Raw genomic sequence first — 18,400 nt, forward strand, 5'->3', positions numbered from 1 at the left:
ATGAGTCACTTGCTGTGGAAATATTACTGGGAAAATGATGTCGAAAGATTTCGACATCTATTGGATCCTGCCACCGCGGCAGCTCCCGCTGGATCCAAGAGCCCAGTGATTGGCAGCATCGGCTGGCCCAGTCCAGGCGGCTTCAATTCTTCGCCACGCCTCGTCGGCAAGTCGCGCAAAGCCTCGGCCAAGCCAAAAGACTCGGCCAACGTCATTGGAAAGGCCGAAATTAACAGTCGCGATCATTCCGGCCTCACAATTCTGTTGCGCGCCGCCTCCTCGACCGATACCACCGCTCGCGACTTTGTTCACGCCCTCGTCGAACATCCTGCCATCGATCTACATATACAAGACCCGGAGAGCGGTTGGAATGCCCTCCATAGATCTCTATACAGCGGAAATGTCTCCATCGCACGCATCATTCTAGCCAAAGAACGCGAGCATATTCTCTCCGGAACCACGGTATCCGCGGGACGAGTTGGAAGACTCATCAAGACCAAGGACCATGAGGGAAACAGTCCCTTCGACGTCTACAACTCGACAATTGCCACCCGTTCTTTGAATAGAGGTCAAATAAACGACGCCTCTGACAGTGAATCCGACAGTGGAGAAAGCACAGGAGACTACAACGAACTGTGAGCCTAATTCCAGTACCACGAGCCTCTTGGCCGCTTATTAACGGTTTTGAACAGCGCAAAGTCTACAAATCTTGCCTCCTCTTTCGACCAAGGTGACGAGCTGTTTGTGTTTGGAAGCAACAGAAACATGTCCCTTGGTGTTGGCGATGAAGATGACCGCCAATATCCCGAGCGCATCCACCTCCAGCGCCCAGACGACCTCTTGCGCCGATTTTACGAATCATACCTGGGGGAAGACGATGGAGAATTCATTGCTGCCTCGTTAGAAATCGAGGATATTCCCATGCTGGTTCGCAGTCGCCCGCTCGTCATTCAAGATGTTGCCATGTCCAAACTCCACACTGCCGTTCTGACCACAGATCCTGTCAGCAATCTGTACATGGCTGGTCTTGGCCGAGGTGGACGCCTTGGACTAGGAGACGAAAACACCAAATTCAAATTTGCCCCTGTTCAAGGCCCCTTTGCCGACAAAAAGATTCGTCAAGTTGCTCTTGGCCAGAACCACTCAATGGCTGTTGCCGGCAACGGCGAGCTGTGGACCTGGGGTCTCAACTCGGATTCGCAACTAGGATACGCTCTCCCCCCTCCAACGAGAGCAGACGAGGAACCCATGAGCCTAGTACCTCGCCAAGTTTTCGGAACCCTCAAGAAGGAGCTCATCCAAGGCGTCGCCGCATCTGCATTGCACTCAGTCGCCCATACCGGCACATCGCTCTTTTGCTGGGGTCGCAACGTTGGACAGCTCGCGCTCATGGATGCTGATTCTCGGTCGCTTGACATCCAGGCTATACCACGCCGAGTAGCCGCGTCTTTGCTGACGGCGCCGATTCTCATGGTATCCGCCATTGACAGGGCTACTACTGTTTTGCTGGCTAACCACAACGTCTGGGTCTTCACCAACTACGGCTACAATCTGGTCAAATTCCCGACTCCTGACGCATTTGCCAACTATAACCTGTCATCATACGCCATCAGACGTGAGTCGGGAAGAAAAGAAATTGTTTCCATCGCCTCCGGTGGAGACACTATCACAGCGGTCTCGTCTCGAGGTGATCTGTTCACCATGCACGTCAACAGCAAAGGCGAACTAGATCAGCCTAATGGCTCTACCACAAATCCTGCCAAGATAAAAGGCGCGGTATCACAGCCGCAGTGTGTGTGGGATTCTCGCAAGGATGGTGTCACGTCCATGAGTGTTGGAGAGCATGGCTCCGTCATCATCTGCACCGAGTCTGGTGCTGTCTGGAAGCGAGTGAAGCGCACCAAGGGAAACCTGCTGTCTGGTGTTGGTGCGAAGAAGAAAGACTTCAAGTTTGAGCGTATTCCCTACATTACCAATTGCACAAAAGTGCGAAGCTCGACTTTTGGTGCCTTTGCCGCTATCCGAAAGGATAGCAAAGTCATGTCTGAAGAGATTTCTGTTGCGAAACCATCCATTTGGGAGGATATTGGCTCGCTCCTCTGCCTGAACGAATTTAAAGCGTCGTTGCCGGAGCCAGACGCGGCAGAGTGCCGGAAAGCTTTGAGCAAAGCCATTGTCAGGGAAAAGCACAACTCTGTTGTTTACGAGCTGCTGAAATCGCCGGACCTTGAAACGGACCTTGCGCAAATGTTACAGCGCGGCTCGATCCCCTTCAAGAATATCGACCTCCGTCTTTGCACCACAGCTGCTCCCGACCTGAAGCTTCCAGTATATGGCTGGCTGATCTCTGCCAGAAGTCCCGTCGTTCTTGGTGCTCTCTCCAAATTCCGCCGCAGCGGCAGGCAATCAAATGAAGATGCGTTTACGCTGAGTGAAGACGAGGGCGGAATTCTTCTCACGTTCCAGCAGATTGACATACTCACTCTGCTGAACATTGTGCTATTCACTTATCTCGACACTATGATGCCTGTTTGGAAATACACTAAGGAAGCACCTCCACTGGCCCATCGTTATCGACAAGTCAGAACTGAGCTCATGAAAGTGGCGACCAGGCTACAAATGATGAAGCTCGAAAGTGCAGCCCGACTGCAAGGCAGTATCGAACCTTCTTTGGACTCGGATCTTCAGGGCGCGATCTCAGACAGGCGGTTTTTTGAGGATGGCGATATCCTGGTTCAACTTGATGGTGAAGACTTCCCTGTCCATAGCCAGCTTGTTTGCCAGCGATGCCCCTTTTTTGAGGGCATGTTTCATGGCCGCTCGCAAGGTGGATGGCTCTCCAGTAGACGCCTGGGTCGAGCTGCCCAGGACCGCATCGAAGTTGATCTAACGCACGTCAGTCCGGATACATTCATGATGGTTATACAGTACATCTATGGTGACGTTGGCGAAGATCTTTTCGAAGATGTGACTTCTGCGTCGCTGGACGAGTTCTCCGAAACTGTTTTGGATGTCATGGCTACTGCGAACGAGTTGATGCTTGATCGGCTTTCACAAGCTTGCCAATCCGTCATCGGAAAATTCGTCACTACACGCAATATTGCCAACTTGCTGAACGAGATCAGTCCTTGTTCAGTCACTGAGTTCAAAGACGTGGGGCTGGAGTACATCGGCTTGCAGTTGGAGAACATGCTGGAGAATGGTAACCTCGACGGCATGGATGAAGAGGTACTGTTGGATCTCGATGAGGTTGTGCGCGAGAATCAGCTCGCCCGACTACCGTTTGTTCGAAGTGGGCGTGCAGAGCTGCTTCTGCATGAGAAGTACCCGGACCTTGTCGTTGATATTGAAGAGGAGCGTCAGCGTCGTGTCAAGGAATTCGCTTTCAAAGCTACCCACCGGGAAGAGGAGAGGAAGCTATCTTCATCTTACCGCGCACGCTTCGGTAGTTTGGATGAGGTGGCAGCCTTTCCCAGAACACCTGATGTTGGTCGACGCAAATCTAGCTTTGCGCGAAACGAGCCATTCAGTCCCAGCCTGCGGCCAAAAGAATCACACGGAGATCTCATCTTTGATATGGATGAAGATGTAGCCAAGTATGGCAATGTGTCATCACCCAACGCTCTATCTCCTATCCCCCAGCTAGACCTGGATGTGGAATCGATGGCACAGCTCCCTGAGGCAGCTTGGCAGCAGCCCAAAAAGAAGCACTCGGTGTCATTCTCCAGATCACCCATCTCCTCTGCCCCCGCGCCTGCGCTCTCGGCATCTCGAACCTTGGGCGGAACCCCCATCACGCCGGCTAACAATCCTGCGCGGAAAGCAAGCGCCCCTTGGGCCTCACCTATTCTGTCCACCACAAAGTTGGATTTACGGGGAATCATGTCCGAAGCATCTCCGAAGCCGACTTCTGCGTTGACGACAAGCCTAGTGGCCGCTGCATCTAGGGATACACCGTCGCCAAAGGCCCCAGCCAAGATGTCACAAAAGGAGCGCAAGAGGCAGCTGCAGAAGTATGCAGAGACCCAGGTTGTGGCAGACGATGAGAAGACAAGCAGCAAGCCATGGCAGCCCGTGTCGTTTGGCGACAACACGACACCATGGAAAGCAGCACCGCCTGCCCCTAAGGTGTCATTACAGGAGGCCATGGCGTCTGAGTCCCAGAGTCGCGGGCCGGTGCCCAAGACAAAACCTCTTGTCGCTGCTGAGACGGAGCCCGAGACTAAACGGCGCACCTCATCGCCTGACACCAAGTTTTCTGGCCAGAACCGTAGCCGACGGGCGGTGCCAGACGCGTCGGCGACTAACAGCCAACAGGGCTCAAGTCCACTTGTGCCACACTCCAAGTCGTACATTACACGAGAACGCAGAGAAGCACCACTGGCAGGGGCGACTCTGGCTGACATCATCGGACAGCAGAAGCGTGAGCAGGAGCTGGTCAAGGAAGCGGTGGCCAAGCGGTCCTTGCAGGAGATTCAGCAGGAGCAGGCGTTCCAGGAGTGGTGGGACCAGGAGAGCCGCCGTGCGCAAGAGGAGGAAGCGCAGCGCTCCGCGCGACCGGCCCGGGATAGAGGCGACGCCGGTACTAAACGCGGAAGGAGAGGCCGCGGTGGCCGCGGCGGTAACGCTCATGCTGGCGGAAACAGGTCGGGCATTCGCCAGGAAACTACCGACAAGGGAGAGCAAACCAAGCCAACGTCGGGTCCTAGGGCGCGTGGGGAGCCGGCTGGCAAGGCTGTGGCCGTGACCGGAAGAGGCGGCAAGAAGTGAGAAGCGTGCATGTATATATGTGTGACCTTGAGCGTTGTCTCCGGCTGCGTTGAATTCTTTGATTCTTGGGCGTTCTATGATGGCGTACAGTGAGCAGTTTCACTCGAAACAGAAGCTTCAAGGGTTGTTTCCTGGTTCTCCTTTCCCAGCCTTTCTTCTACTATATACGGATAATTTCTCAATTGGTTGGCTTGGCTTCCAGATATTTCTTTTTTTCGTACGCAGCGCGATTTAGAATCCCTCCTTTCTTTGCGTCTTGCTGTTCAAAGTGTGCCAAGCGAAGTGTGCAAGTGTGGTACGCCTCGCCAAGGTGGTGTTGTGGCAGTGCCTCTTGGGGTGCTCTTTGAGGTTGCCAGCACACCAAGCCTAGACTTTGCGGTGTTTGGTCAAGGCAGCGTTTTCATGTAGCGTCGTCATCACCTCTTCCCTTTTCCATCATTTGCTCGTGTGTCGATGTTTAGGTGTCAGTGTAGCTGGCTTTTTTGCCACGCGGCAGCGCCGGTGGGGGAGTCGTCATCAAGTCGCCGCTCGCTCCCCTGGTGCTTACCTTGGGTAGTTGCCTGGATGGAGCAGAATGCGGCGATAGCAATACCTCGAAGTTTGCAGATTGGGATGGACGAGGGATGCAGGTTTGCACTAGTGGGCTGATGTTGTACTGATGCAGCTGTGGTTTGAGAGGCGAGTTTGATTCAGGCAGCGATGTTACCTAGGTAGGTACCTACATAGCTACCTTATGTAGTACCTAGGTAGATAGCTTTTTACATGGCGAGTAACAACGGAGCAGACTCCAATATGAGACGGCTCAGATATTCTTATTCAAATTGTTCCTTTGCGTCATGGGCGTCTAGTTCGTTTGACTGTAGGGATACCTCTGGGGGTGTTGATAATACACCAGCCACATAATTAGCAAATACTACCTCCTATAGGTAACTCTACCAGGTACGCTCCAGGCTGCTACTCGCTAAACACAGCGCCTCGCAAGGCTGTTACAGCAAAGTGTCCAGCGAATAGGTACCTGTAGGCAGCCCCATCAGGCCCCATAAGTTCGGATTATCTGAAGGTTTTAGCGCCAAGAGTTGACTTTCACCTCCTCTTTTGTGCTGGCAAGCTCCTTTATTAATAATTTACTTGTTAGCCTCCAAGCCACACCCACCACGAGTCACGACTTATTCCTACCGCACTAAGTTTGTACAGGCGCTAGAGATAACTAATTGATTCCACCCCGACCTCTTGCACACATTCCCTCTACTAAATCCTATATCGCCAACCTCTCTTTTCCTCCAGCATCGCCATCTTTCATCTCTCATCTCTCATTACCCTCACCTAAGCCAACGCCAGCTATCCCTCTTTGCAACGCTGCGCCCGCTAGCAAGCTCGCAACGCGCCGCCCCCTCCAGTCCGCGCCACATCATAGACTCGACCGCCCGGTGGTTCGGCTTAGCGTCGGCGAGGTAGTGACGACGCTCGCGGCCCTCCCGAAATCACTGCTGCTACTTTTTCAACCACATCATCGCAGTCCTCTCGCGAGGCATCACAGTCGCCCACCATGTCCAAGGTTATGCGAAGCATCAAAAATGTGACCCATGGGTATTCCAGTATCCAGGCCAAGGTCCGCGAAGGTTCGTCTGTCTTTTCCCGCCCGCCCGCATCACCACGCCACCACGCCTTGGCCGACCTGCTGGCCTAGCCTCAACCACGGCGCATCCCTTGCTGACCTCTGTCCCCTCTCCAAATAGCGACCAGTAACGACCCATGGGGCCCGACCGGCACGCAGATGAGCGAGATTGCTCAGATGACGTTCAACACGTAAGTCCACCACCTGTTGGTCGCCCTCTCTCCTGTCGCGGCATATTCGTGCGGGGCTTGCAACTGACAAGGCCCGCCGCATAACCAGCTCGACCGAATTCTATGAGATTATGGACATGCTCGACAAGCGCCTCAATGATAAGGGAAAGAACTGGCGACATGTTCTCAAGGCCCTCAAGGTCCTCGACTACTGCCTGCACGAGGGCTCCGAGCTCGTCGTTACCTGGGCCCGCCAGAGCCTTTACGTCATCAAGACGCTCCGCGAATTCCAGTACATTGACGAAGACGGTCGAGATGTCGGTCAAAATGGTATTACGCTCTCTGAAGTGCTCCCCAAAATTCCTGCTGCCGGCTAACAGACTCAATCCAACAGTCCGCGTTGCCGCCAAGGAGCTAACTTCTTTGGTTCTCGACGAGGAGCGTCTTCGCGCTGAGCGAACCGACCGAAAGTCCTGGAAATCCCGTGTTACCGGTCTCGAGGAGCACATGCCAGAATACATGGCTTCGTCCTCGCATACCGGGCCACGGCCCAATAGACGCCCACAGAACGACGAGGAAGACGCCGAATACAGACTTGCTCTTGAGGCCAGCAAGGCCCAGGAGGAGGAGGATCGCAAAAAGAGGGAAAGCAGGCAAGGCGTCAGCGAAGATCCTGATCTGCAAAAGGCGCTGAAGCTGAGCAAGGAGGAGGAGGAACGCCGACGACGCGATCTTGAGGACCAGAACGCCAACTCCCTCTTCGGCTTCGACGAACCTGCGCAAGCTTCCCAACCCCAGCCCACCGGCCTCAACCAGGGCTACCAGCAGGGCAATCAAGTCAACTTCATGGGAAACCCCATTGACCAAAATAAGATGATGGGACAGCCTACAGGGTATATGCAAAACCCCTACCAGACCGGCATGATGCCTAACCAAACCGGCTTCCCCAACTACAACAATATCGGCATGCAGCAGACGGGTATGGGTATGGATCCTTATGGCCAGCAGCAGCAACATCAGTCGATGCCCTCATTCCAGCAACCGCAGGCGACCGGTTTTAACCCATATGCGCAACAGCAAATGCAGCTCCAGCAGCCCTCTGAGCCCTCACCTCAACCCGGCAGCAACAACCCATGGGCTACCAACCAGTCTCAGCAGTCTCTCAAGCCCATGCAAACCGGCTCCAATAACCCATTCGCCCAATTCAACAACCGTCCCCAGACCACGTCGCCCATTCCGACACTCGCCGCGCTGCCGGAGCAGAAGACGCTGTCTGCCTTCGGCCAGCAGCAGCAGTTCCCTCAAGCGCAGCCACAGCCACAGATGAACTTCGGCCAATCCCAAGCCGGCCTCAACAGCCAGCCTAAGAAGGAGCTTAGCGAGCACGAGAGCAGGCTCAACGCCCTGCTTGCGTCGGGCGACGGCATGGATACGTACGGCAACACGGGCGACCTACGAATTCCTGCGCAGCACACGGCACCCGGAATGTTTATGAACAGCGCCGGTTCAGGCGCCGTCAGGCTGCAGGCCGACGCTACGGGAAACAACCCATTCATGCGACAGCAGTTTACGGGCATGCCCAGCATCAACTACGGAGGACAAAACGGCCAGCAAATCAACAACAACCCCTTTGGAGCCCAACAACCGCAACGGCAGCAACAGCAACCCGGCCATGACCTGATTCAGTTCTAGCATGTACGGGAATGGGGATAAATAGAAAAGGAAGGAAACGTGACACAAGTCGACAGCTATTTTTCTCAAATTTCCCTTTGTTTCATCTCTTTCTACTACTTTTTTCTGCCTTTTGCGAGTTGGTGCTTTTCTCTTCCTCATCAAGAGAAACATGTGCAAATTGTATGGTTTCCTAACCTCTTATGAACGCTATGAACCTTTTAGTACCCCTTGTCTTGTGTGTGGCTGTTTGTGAATGGGGGTTTATTCCGGGCAAGAATTGCTTGCCTTGGAAACTTGTTCGACCGTTTTTACTCTCTATTATACCTCCTTATTCGTTTTTTGTCTTCGGCTGTTTCTGGTAGGGAAAAGCAGGAGCTGACTTTTGCATGTAGATTGAACTGACAGTAAAGCGACACGTGGAGTCAAACGGGGTAGCTAGCCATCAACAGAGACGGAAAACGATTTACATTTTGAGCCCACGACCAAGAAGATGGGAGAAACAAGACGTGGCGGCCTGCTCATGCGTTAGCTGTTGACCATTCTTTTGGAGCCTGCGAGAAGAAGAGCCGCATTGTTCTTTGCATTCAAAATTCTAGATCTGCCTGTTCGGGTTTACCCTGCGCAACAGACTACGGGGATAAAGAAAAAAAATTATCAAACAAACTCCAACAACGCCGCGCTTCCTTTTTACAACCGTCCCATAGTGATGTTGACAGTTCCAGCTTGAAACGACATGGTAAATAGATATACATCCATGCTGAAAACCCCCCAACGCCATTGTCTCGACCCTGCGTCCTTGACTCTAGAGTAGATGGCGGAGTCGTCGCCAGTCTACGGCGAGTGGCGGTGCTCGCGACAAGACTGTGGTTATGTCCCTCATTGAGCTGCGCCAGTCCCGTTTTCCGATTCTCAGGAATCTTGCCACATGCTCGCTTTGTTTCAATTGCCGGAGCGATACGACACGCGCTGTATATTTTGTGTGGCCCGACTGGGCCGGTGTTGCTTTGTTTGCATCTCATTCTCTCCCAGTACTCTCTGCCAATCGAGGGGCCGCGCCAGCGGAGACTACGGAGAACGTAGGCGAAAAGGGGGAGCGAGGGGGTCAGGCTGGGATGTGTCGCTTTAGCCAGCTTCCTCCATCATCTGCATGAATTCGTCAAGGCTGACGCCGCCCTTGCCCTCGTGGTCGAGATGATCAATCATGCTGTGAATCTCTTCCTCGGTCATGTTGCGGTCCTCCTTGATGTCCTGGGCAAGGTGGCGCATGTCGTCGACCGAGATGATGCCGTCCTGATCATAGTCGAACATGGCAAATACTTTGGCGGCCTCCTCGCGTGGATCGCGGCGGGCGATGAGCTTGGAGGCGCAGAGGCGGAACTGATCGAGGTAGAGGTGCAGGCGGTTGACGGGGCAGTCCCGGTCCTGCCAGTCGGGCGGCACGGTGCCAAAGGCTTCGAGCTCGCGAAAGTACTCGGGCTTGGAGAGGTCGAAGCCCAGCGCGGCAAGGGAGTGGCGGAATTCGTAGCTGTTGAGGTAACCCTTCTTCTTCATGTCCATTAGGTCAAACTGTGAGTTGCGTGTGGGTGTGAGTACAATGTTCTTGTATTTGGGATGATTTTGCTTCTTTGCGCAGATAATTGGCACGGAGGGGGTGAGGACCTTACCACTTCGTCAATGTGTTCGCGATCCTCGTCGGGAATGCCAGCGTAGTCCTCGTTGGACGATACTTGCGGCGGTGGTGGCGGCTGACGTTGTCGCTGGTCCTGGCCGGCAAGGGAGCGCCCGGCAAAGGGTCGCGGCGTCTGCGAGTTGAAGCCCATGGGTCTGGAAGCCATGGTCGCGGCTGATTGTTCTTCGACGAGCGTAGAAGGTTTTGGTGTCCAAAAAATAAGGGAGCTGTGTCCAAACAGGTGAAAACAAAGCTAGCAGGAAGAAAGCAAAAAAAGGCAAGAAGAGAAATATAGGATTAATCAAGCTTCATAAACAAGAATTGTTTTGCAACAAATTGTGACACAGCAAGGCACAGTCACGAGCCCTCCTGATGGATAGACGTTGCGCGTGGGAGGCAAGAGATGGCAGAGAGGGAAGAGTGTGGTTGACGGTCCCGACGATGGCCGATGAAGAACTGGCGACCGGGGGCGGGTTTGGCCACTTTGCGACGCGACCCGAGGAGCTGTGCAGACGCGCCGTCGCCGCGACTGCTATTACTGGACAAGGCTACTTGGCGGTGGTACCAGGCAGCAGGTCACCTGCCACAGTGTACCTCGTTCCGACGCTATGATTGGCTGCACGTTAGTCATCATTGGTGCGTTGGCCAATGGCAGCAGTGAATGGGGCGGCGGAGCAACCTCAGAACACTGGGCAGCAAAATGAAGAGAGCCGCTCCCCCATAAAAGCAGCTCCAGCGGCCCTTCCCCCCCAACTCCCAAGAACCCACTCTTAGAACCTGTCCAAGAAAAAAAGAGACAGGGCGAGCCAACCGCCAGCCTCAACTCATCCTCCAAGCTCCGTGCTAGTTAGAGCGAAATCTCTCGCCACATCAACCAGAGCTCGAGGTTTGTCCCTACGGCGCGCCGACCGCCATCCACCTCCTGCATTTATCCATACCGACTGAGGCTTTCACCTACCTGGCATCTCCAGCATCCATTCATTGACTCTTCTTGTTTTCTCTTCTTCTTTTTTCTAGCGCGTGGTCAGCAGCTCTCAGGCCGAAATTTCTCTCCAACAAACGCGGTAGCCCCGACGAGAGCCTTCGCGCGAGACATTCCGCCCTGTCATCATCGCCCCGTCGACTGAAGTCTTGATCCTCTCCGTCTCTTCACAGTCGAACAATCCATCACGCGCGACCGGTACCGACGCAAAACATCCTAACTCGGGGGGCCGCACAGCAAGGTGACTTACCCTTGCATCAGGACAGCCCTCCTGACGGCATTATACCCAACTATCCCGCCCACCCCTCGCAAACCGTCGTCATGTCTTTCGGCAATGCATTTGGCGGCTTCGGCCAGAATGCCAACAACAATCAGCAGCAGCAAGCGTCTGCCTTTGGCACCTTTGGCCAGAACAACGCAAATACAGGTACGTTGCACCAATCTAGCTTCTGCCAACCTCCCCTCTCTGTCGAAGCCATCCATATGATGGGTGATGTGCTGACCAGCTCTTTCTCTCCCCAGGCTTCGGTGCGCCAGCAAACGCTGGAACCGGCTTTGGCGCCAACGCCGCCGGCGGCAGCGTTTTTGGCGGCGGCAATAATAATACTGGTGGTGGCTTCGGCACCGGAGGTAAGCGTTGTCGACTTGATTCGTTAGTCTGATCGTGCAAGATCGACGACGGCAAAAGGATGTATGATTACTAACGTCTACAGGCGGATTCGGAGCGAACAACAATGCTGGTGGCGCCTTCGGCAGCAAGCCTGCGTTTGGCTCCCCGGCGGCGGCTACCGGCAACTCCATGTTTAGCGGTTCCACTGCCAATAACACTACTACGAGCGGCTTCGGAAGTTTTGGCAACAACGCCGGCAACACAACCTCAGCCTTTGGCAACACCAACAATGCCGCTGGTAGCCTGTTTGGCGCGAACAAGCCCACCGGTTTTGGCGCCCCAGCCGCCACTGGCAACTCCCTCTTCGGCGGCGGCGCCACCAGCGGCGCCACTACGACTGCAGGGTTCGGCGCCGCCTCTGGATTTGGCGCAAACAATGCTTTAGCCGGTGGCGATCCCCCCGGTACTGCAGTTGCTCCTTTCCAGGCCTTTACCGAGAAGGAAGGCACATCGACGACCTCCAACGCCTTCCAGAACATCTGTTTCCAGGACCCCTACAAGAAGTGGTCAACCGAAGAGCTTCGACTTGTCGACTACCTGCAAGGCCGAAAGCACGGCAACGCCAATGGTACCGGCGCTTTCGGTGTTTCGTCTGGTTTTGGTGGCGGCTTCGGTACGATTAACAACAATAATCAGGCGACTAATGTCTTTGGTACCAATGCTGCCAACAACACTACCGGTGGCGGCCTCTTTGGAAACAACAATAACACTACCACAACTGGAGGAGCTTTTGGCAATGCGGGAACCTCTGCTTTTGGCGCCGCCAACACCAACGCTGGTGGCGGCTTGTTCGCAAACGCCAACAAACCTGCCACTGGTAGTGGTATATTTGGTGCCCAGACTCAGCAGCCGGCGAACAGTCTCTTTGGTGGCGCCGCCAACAACGCAGGTGGCTTTGGTGTCAACAACAATACAACTTCTGCATTCGGCACTCCTGCAAACAACACCGGGGGCGGCTTGTTTGGCAATGCAAACCAGAACAAGCCTGCTGGAACCGGCTTCAGCTTTGGCCAAAACGCCAACAACAATGCTACTGCTACCTCTGCTTTCGGTGGTGGCAATACAGCCAGCCCATTTGGTGCTACAAATACCGCAAACAACACTGGTGGTGGCATTTTCGGCAACAACAATAATAACAACGCTCAACAGACCTCAAGTAGTGTTTTTGGGACTGCCAACAATGCGCAGCAAACCACCACAGCCTCGCCTTTCGGCGCATTCGGCGGTCAACAGAACCAAGCACAACAGACTGGTGGCGGTCTCTTCGCAAACCAGAACAAGCCCGCCACCGGCGGACTCTTTGGCACTGCCGCTGCTAATACCACAACTAACACTGCTGGCGGAGGCGTGTTTGGCAATGCCAACAATGCCAACCAGCAAACCGGAAGTGCATTTGGGCAGAGCAACGCTGGCGGCTTGTTCGGAGCGGCTAAGCCTGCTAGCGGTGGTGGCCTGTTTGGAAACAGCACCAACACTCAAAATAATACTGCTGGCGGTGGTCTCTTCGGCGGTGGTGGCCTTGGCCAAAACAACGCCCAACAAAATAACACGGGTGGTCTCTTTGGTGCCGCAAACAACCAGCAGAAACCTAGCGGGCTTTTCGGCAGCTCGACACAGGCCACTGCTGGTGGCAGCGTGTTTGGCGGACAAAACAACCAAGCTCAGGGATCTTCGCTCTTCGGTGGTGCTAACAATCAACAAAACCAGCAGGGCTCAAACTTTGGAGGATCTCTGCTAGGCAATTCTCAGCAAAACGCCAATGCTCCTCAGGGTCTCACTGCTAACCTGAACGACGTTTCTGCTTACGGTAGTCCGGCTCTCTTTGCAAATCTTGGTGGAAACGATTCGCCCAACCCTGGACCTCTTGCCACGCCACTGAACGGCAACTCCAAGCCTCGCAGGAGCTCAATCCTTCCTATGTACAAGCTTGCCCCTGCTTCTGCTTCTCGCTTCGCTACTCCGCAGAAGCGTGGCTTTGGCTACTCCTACAGCAGCTACGGCACCCCTGGAGGCAGCCCGGCCAGTCTCTCTGGCACCCCCACCGGCCTTGGGCGCAGTCTCCTTGGCTCTAGCTCTAGTGGAAGCCTGAGCAAGAGCATGTCTACCAACAACCTGCGTCGCACCTTCAACAGCGAGGACAGCATCCTCGCTCCAGGCGCGTTCTCGTCAAGCTCCAACACTCGTTGGTACGGAAGTACAGGATCCAAGAAGCTTGTCATCAATCGCGAGATCCGTAGCGATCTCTTCACTACCCCTCAAAAGGACAAGCTTACAGCTGAAAGCAATGGCGCCGGTCGTAAGCTTCTGAAGCGCGTTAGCTTTGATACGAGCAACGTGGATTCCGAGGAGACTACGACGCCAGTTCGTGCTCTTCCGGCGGCGTCTGAGGATAGCCCTGGTACAGAGGTGGACGACACTCCCCGGCAGCCCAAGCTCACCGCTAATGGAACCAAGTCACCTGAGATGGAACAGGTCTCCAGCGGCAAGGAGCTTGCTGTTGTGCAGGAGGACAATTCGCCTGACCCCGCTACCGCTTCCGAGACCCCCTCCAGCGATGGCTTTGATAACCTCCCTGGCCAGTACTGGATGCGGCCCAGCAAGGATGAGCTGCAGAGCATGAACCGCATTCAACGACAAAAGGTGGACGGATTCACTGTTGGTCGTGAGAACGTTGGTGAGATCACGTTCAAGGTCCCAGTCGACCTCAGCAGCATTGATCTTGACGAAATTTGTGGTGGTCTAATCCAGTTTGAGTCACGATCTGCCACCGTCTACCCTGTCGCTGCTAAGAAGCCTCCCATGGGCAAGGGCCTCAATGTTCCCGCCAGAATATCTCTGGAGCAGTCTTGGCCTAGAAATGGACGTGATAAGCGTATCACGAATGACCCCAAGCGCTTTCTCAAGCACGTTGAGCGCCTTCAGCGGATCCCCGACACCACCTACGAAAATTACGACAAGGACACAGGTGTATGGACGTTTTGCGTTGAGCACTTCACCACTTACGGCCTTGATGATTCAGATGATGATTCAGACGAGGATGACGAGACTGATTTGGACATCAATGCTTCCCAAGCCATGACTCTCGACAGAACCCCGGAAACTGCACACAAGAACAGCGGCCCGACTTCTCGTCGTAAGGGTGTACCTGGTGCCTTCGATGAGCAAGAAGAAGTTTATACAGAGGCAATGCACCTAAAGCAGTCTTTTTTAGGGGCTAGCTCCGCGGATTCTGCGCCCAACGAAGTCAGACTGTCTCTTACAATGGAGGAGCCTGCTGACATGGGTGAAGGATATGACGAGTCCGATGACGAAGACATGGCGAGAGCTTTGGTCGGACCGCATCACGCCGCGGAGCTTGAAGAAGCCTCGTCGGAGGATGAGCAGGATGCCAAGAGGGGCACTCCTGGCGGCATCCTTAGAGCCCGGATGCGAGCTATCAAGGACGCAGTTGGCCCTGTTAGACTCGAGGTTGCTGACGGCGATGATTGGACGGAAATGCTGCGCAAGACTGTCAGCCCGATGAAGCGGGACAGACACGAACTGCGCGAACTGAACGAATCGCCGCTGAAGAACGCTGGTGGACAGAAGGATGAGAACCTCATGGCCTCTGTTTGGGGGCGCCGCAGTTTGGGGCGCGCCGATAAGAACGAGGGGTTTGCAGCTAATGCGGGACTGGATAAGAGTCGCGGATTTGCCACCAGCATCGACTTGATGAACTCTTTGTTCGAAAAGCCCAAGCCAATTCGCGAGACTGTGCGCCCTCCTCGCGCTACATCTGGATTTCCTCAGGTTGGTGCCCTTGCTACTATCTGAATTTCATTTGTCTCTCTGTCTACCTAACGGGAATGTCTCTAGGAGACCAATTTGTATCTAGTCACGAATTTCAATAAATGCTAAATCTTATTTCTACAGTGGCCATATAACCGACAGGACAAATCCTTCGACATTGACGAGAAAGAACGCGCTTTTCATCGTACCCCTCGAGTCACATGGGGCCCAGATGAGACGCTTGTTGTCACTCAACCTCGCGACAGGCTTCCATTGAACCGGCTTCTCCACGATAGCGCTGAGCTCCTGAGCTTTAAAAAAACCAGCGTCGAAAGCGACCTGCAGAGTGTTCGTCTGGCCAAAATTTTCAGCCAGGTATGTACGGTTCCTGTGGAGGACGAGAACATGCTAACAAGTTTAATACAGTCGTCGTCACAGTACCTGCAAGCGCAGGATAAGCTGACCGACGTTCGCATGCTCGATGGAGCGCCTTTTGCTGTGCTTCGCCATACCAGCCTCAAGGACATTTTCCATCATCAAGATATGACAGACCCTGCCAGCCTGCAAGAGAAACGCGTGTGGGATCTTGCCAACATCCTCTTTGGTCGGAACGCTACTTCCAACTTACCCGAGCATATTGCGCGTAAGAAGAAGCTTTCCGATTTCTGGACCGAGCTTGTCGAACAAGCCTCATCCGCTGCCATTAGCAAGGCTTCCTCTAGCGAAGAAAAGGCCGTCGCTTGTCTCGCTGGTCATCGCATTACGGAAGCTTGCAAGTACCTTCTGGAAGGACAAAACTTTCGCATCGGTACTTTGGTGTCCCTGATCGGTACCAGCGACTCCGCCAGAAAGGAGATGAAGGAGCAACTTAAGTCATGGCAAGACTCGAAAATGCTATCGGAATTCCCAGAAGCCATCCGGACAATTTGCGAGGTGCTGAGTGGCAACGTCTGCGTTTGTGAAGGCCTGAAGGACGTGCCTCTCGAAGACCGTATGGACTCGTTTGCCATTTCGAAAAAGTTTGGCCTTGATTGGAGACAGGCATTCGGCATGCGCCTGTGGTATGCGCTGAACAAAGACGAGGATGCCAGATCTGCCGTACAGAGGTTCCAGAGTGATATCTTCGAGGGCAGAGAGGATCTTCCCGAGCCGTGGTACATGGAGCAAGGCGTTGAGCCCATATGGTTTGATGCTGACTCAGGCCGGCGCCAGGATCTTCTCTGGGGCTTGCTTCAGCTGTACGCCGAGCCGAGCACTGATCTCGAGGCCATTCTTCGACCCGAAAACTCTCAGTTGTCACCTTTCGATGTTCGACTGTCCTGGCAACTAGGCCAGGCTCTGTACTCAACCGGGAAAGTCTCATTCGGAGAGCATGACAGCTCCAAAGCTGATGCTGCCACTGTATCTTATGCAGCTCAGCTGACCAGTGCTGGCGAATGGTTGGAGGCCATATTTGTCCTGCTGCATCTTCGTGACGCGGCCGGTCGGAAGCAAGCTCTCCAGAGCCACCTTTGCCGCCACGCCGGCCGCATCGGCGCCGAAAACGGACCCAACTTCACCACGCTTACAGAAAAGCTCCTGATCCCCGCCAGCTGGATCTGGGAGGCACTCGCTCTGTACATGCGCAGCGTCAAGAAGGATGCTACGGGCGAGGTGCAGTGCCTGCTCCGCGCCGGCTCCTTTGAGGAAGCTCACCGTGTGCTGGTCAGCCAAGTTGCTCCCCGGGCTATTGTGGAGCGCGACTTCGCCGGCCTGTCGGAGCTCCTTAGCCAGTTCCAGGGCCAGCAAGATGGCATCTCGCAATGGGCGCTCGGCGGTGAGATTTATGGCTACTTCCTGGCCCTCATGCAGCATCGGAGCAAAAACCAGAGCATCCCGGCCGCGCTACTGGAAAGGCTGCTTGTTGGACTTAATGCAATGAGTGAGACGGGGCCTGACCGGGAAATTTTGCGCTACGCGGCGGTTTCTGACATGGCTGATGAGACGGCGAGGGAAATTCTCAAGATGGCCCAAAGGAAGCAGGTATGTTTGCTACCCAGGACAGTTTCAACCTGCCCCTGCATCGAAGCTAACTTGTTGATAGGATATGGATCTGCGCTCCAGAATATTGCATTTGCCACTGACGCAGGATCGACTTCTTGCCTACTCCGTCGACCTAGGTCTCGACAGATTTCGCGAGGTCATGTCCTTTTGAAGGGAGAATGGGGTTATGAGATGACTTGCAGGTTGCTTTTGTTTTCTTTGATATACAGGTGAAGCCTACAGGGCGCAAAATGTGATTTGGTTTGGGAATGTAAGAAAAAGAGATTGGAAAAGGGGTCCTATATTGGGTGCGCGTGTTTGTCTGCCTTTGCATATTTGTTCAAGGTCATTTTATTCTTTAGCCTACTAAAGCCCAACACATTCAATGGGCAGGGAGGGTACGCTTGTGTAAATCAATTTATTAAAACCAGAGGGGGCCTTTTGTATTAGGTTCTGTTGTATTCCCGCCGTCGAGTGATGACCGTGACCTTTGCCGCCATTCTCCATTCCATGCCCACAATGCCCGGCTCCAATACAGCCGCCGAGAAGCGAAAGGGACGAACCTAGCATGATTGATTTTCTTCCATAGATGGACTCGGGCGAGGGGGCAATTCTCCTTGGTTTGTTCGTATATGTGGCCGTGACGACCAACATTCTCTCCACTGTAAAAAGTTGCGTGGTGGACCCGCGATGTCCTCACTTACAACATGACATGCAGCTAACTCAACCGCCCATGCCTGGCCGCGCGCAGACCATGTCGCGGCCCAAGAACTGGCCCAGCACGCTCCCATACCTCACTTCTCCGCTGCACGGCAAAGACCTGACGCCAGCGCACCTCGCGGCCCTGCGCACCCGACCAGACGCCGCCTCGTCAGACACGCCCATCATCCCGGCCTCGGCGACGCCGACGCCAAGCCCGCGCGTCCGGATCCAGCGCATCGCCGCGCCGTCGCACCCGGCGCGCGGGCAGCACGGGCTCTTTGCCGCGCAGGCGCTCCCGCCCGGCACGTTTATCCTGGCGTACCTGGGCCGGGTGCACAGCAGCGCGGGCACGGCGGCG

At 54.6% G+C, this 18,400-nt stretch overlaps 4 protein-coding genes across 4 annotated transcripts; 3 read left to right on the forward strand and 1 right to left on the reverse strand.

The window, feature by feature from the left end:
• On the forward strand, positions 1-4,770 carry CCM_04478 (BTB domain and ankyrin repeat containing protein; the record flags this gene model as incomplete). Its single annotated transcript, XM_006669626.1, has 2 exons — positions 1-635; positions 693-4,770. 2 exons carry the CDS (start codon positions 1-3, stop codon positions 4,768-4,770), a joined length of 4,713 nt encoding a protein of 1,570 aa, XP_006669689.1.
• A 1,546-nt stretch (positions 4,771-6,316) lies between these two features.
• Positions 6,317-8,247, forward strand: CCM_04479 (Epsin-like protein ent1/2; the record flags this gene model as incomplete). The annotated part of the gene is made up of 4 exons (XM_006669627.1): positions 6,317-6,389; positions 6,507-6,576; positions 6,665-6,885; positions 6,950-8,247. 4 exons carry the CDS (start codon positions 6,317-6,319, stop codon positions 8,245-8,247), a joined length of 1,662 nt encoding a protein of 553 aa, XP_006669690.1.
• Positions 8,248-9,351: 1,104 nt separating this feature from the next.
• CCM_04480 (EF hand family protein) lies at positions 9,352-10,064 on the reverse strand (the record flags this gene model as incomplete). Its single annotated transcript, XM_006669628.1, has 2 exons — positions 9,352-9,852; positions 9,894-10,064. The coding sequence occupies 2 exons, from the start codon at positions 10,062-10,064 to the stop codon at positions 9,352-9,354; spliced, it is 672 nt and encodes a 223-aa protein (XP_006669691.1).
• A 1,137-nt stretch (positions 10,065-11,201) lies between these two features.
• CCM_04481 (nucleoporin SONB) lies at positions 11,202-17,512 on the forward strand (the record flags this gene model as incomplete). Its single annotated transcript, XM_006669629.1, has 6 exons — positions 11,202-11,307; positions 11,403-11,510; positions 11,594-15,339; positions 15,463-15,693; positions 15,745-17,340; positions 17,402-17,512. 6 exons carry the CDS (start codon positions 11,202-11,204, stop codon positions 17,510-17,512), a joined length of 5,898 nt encoding a protein of 1,965 aa, XP_006669692.1.
• Between the last annotated feature and the right edge of the window lie 888 nt (positions 17,513-18,400).

This window comes from Cordyceps militaris (genome assembly GCF_000225605.1).
Source record: "Cordyceps militaris CM01 unplaced genomic scaffold CCM_S00003, whole genome shotgun sequence".
NCBI lineage: Eukaryota > Fungi > Ascomycota > Sordariomycetes > Hypocreales > Cordycipitaceae > Cordyceps > Cordyceps militaris.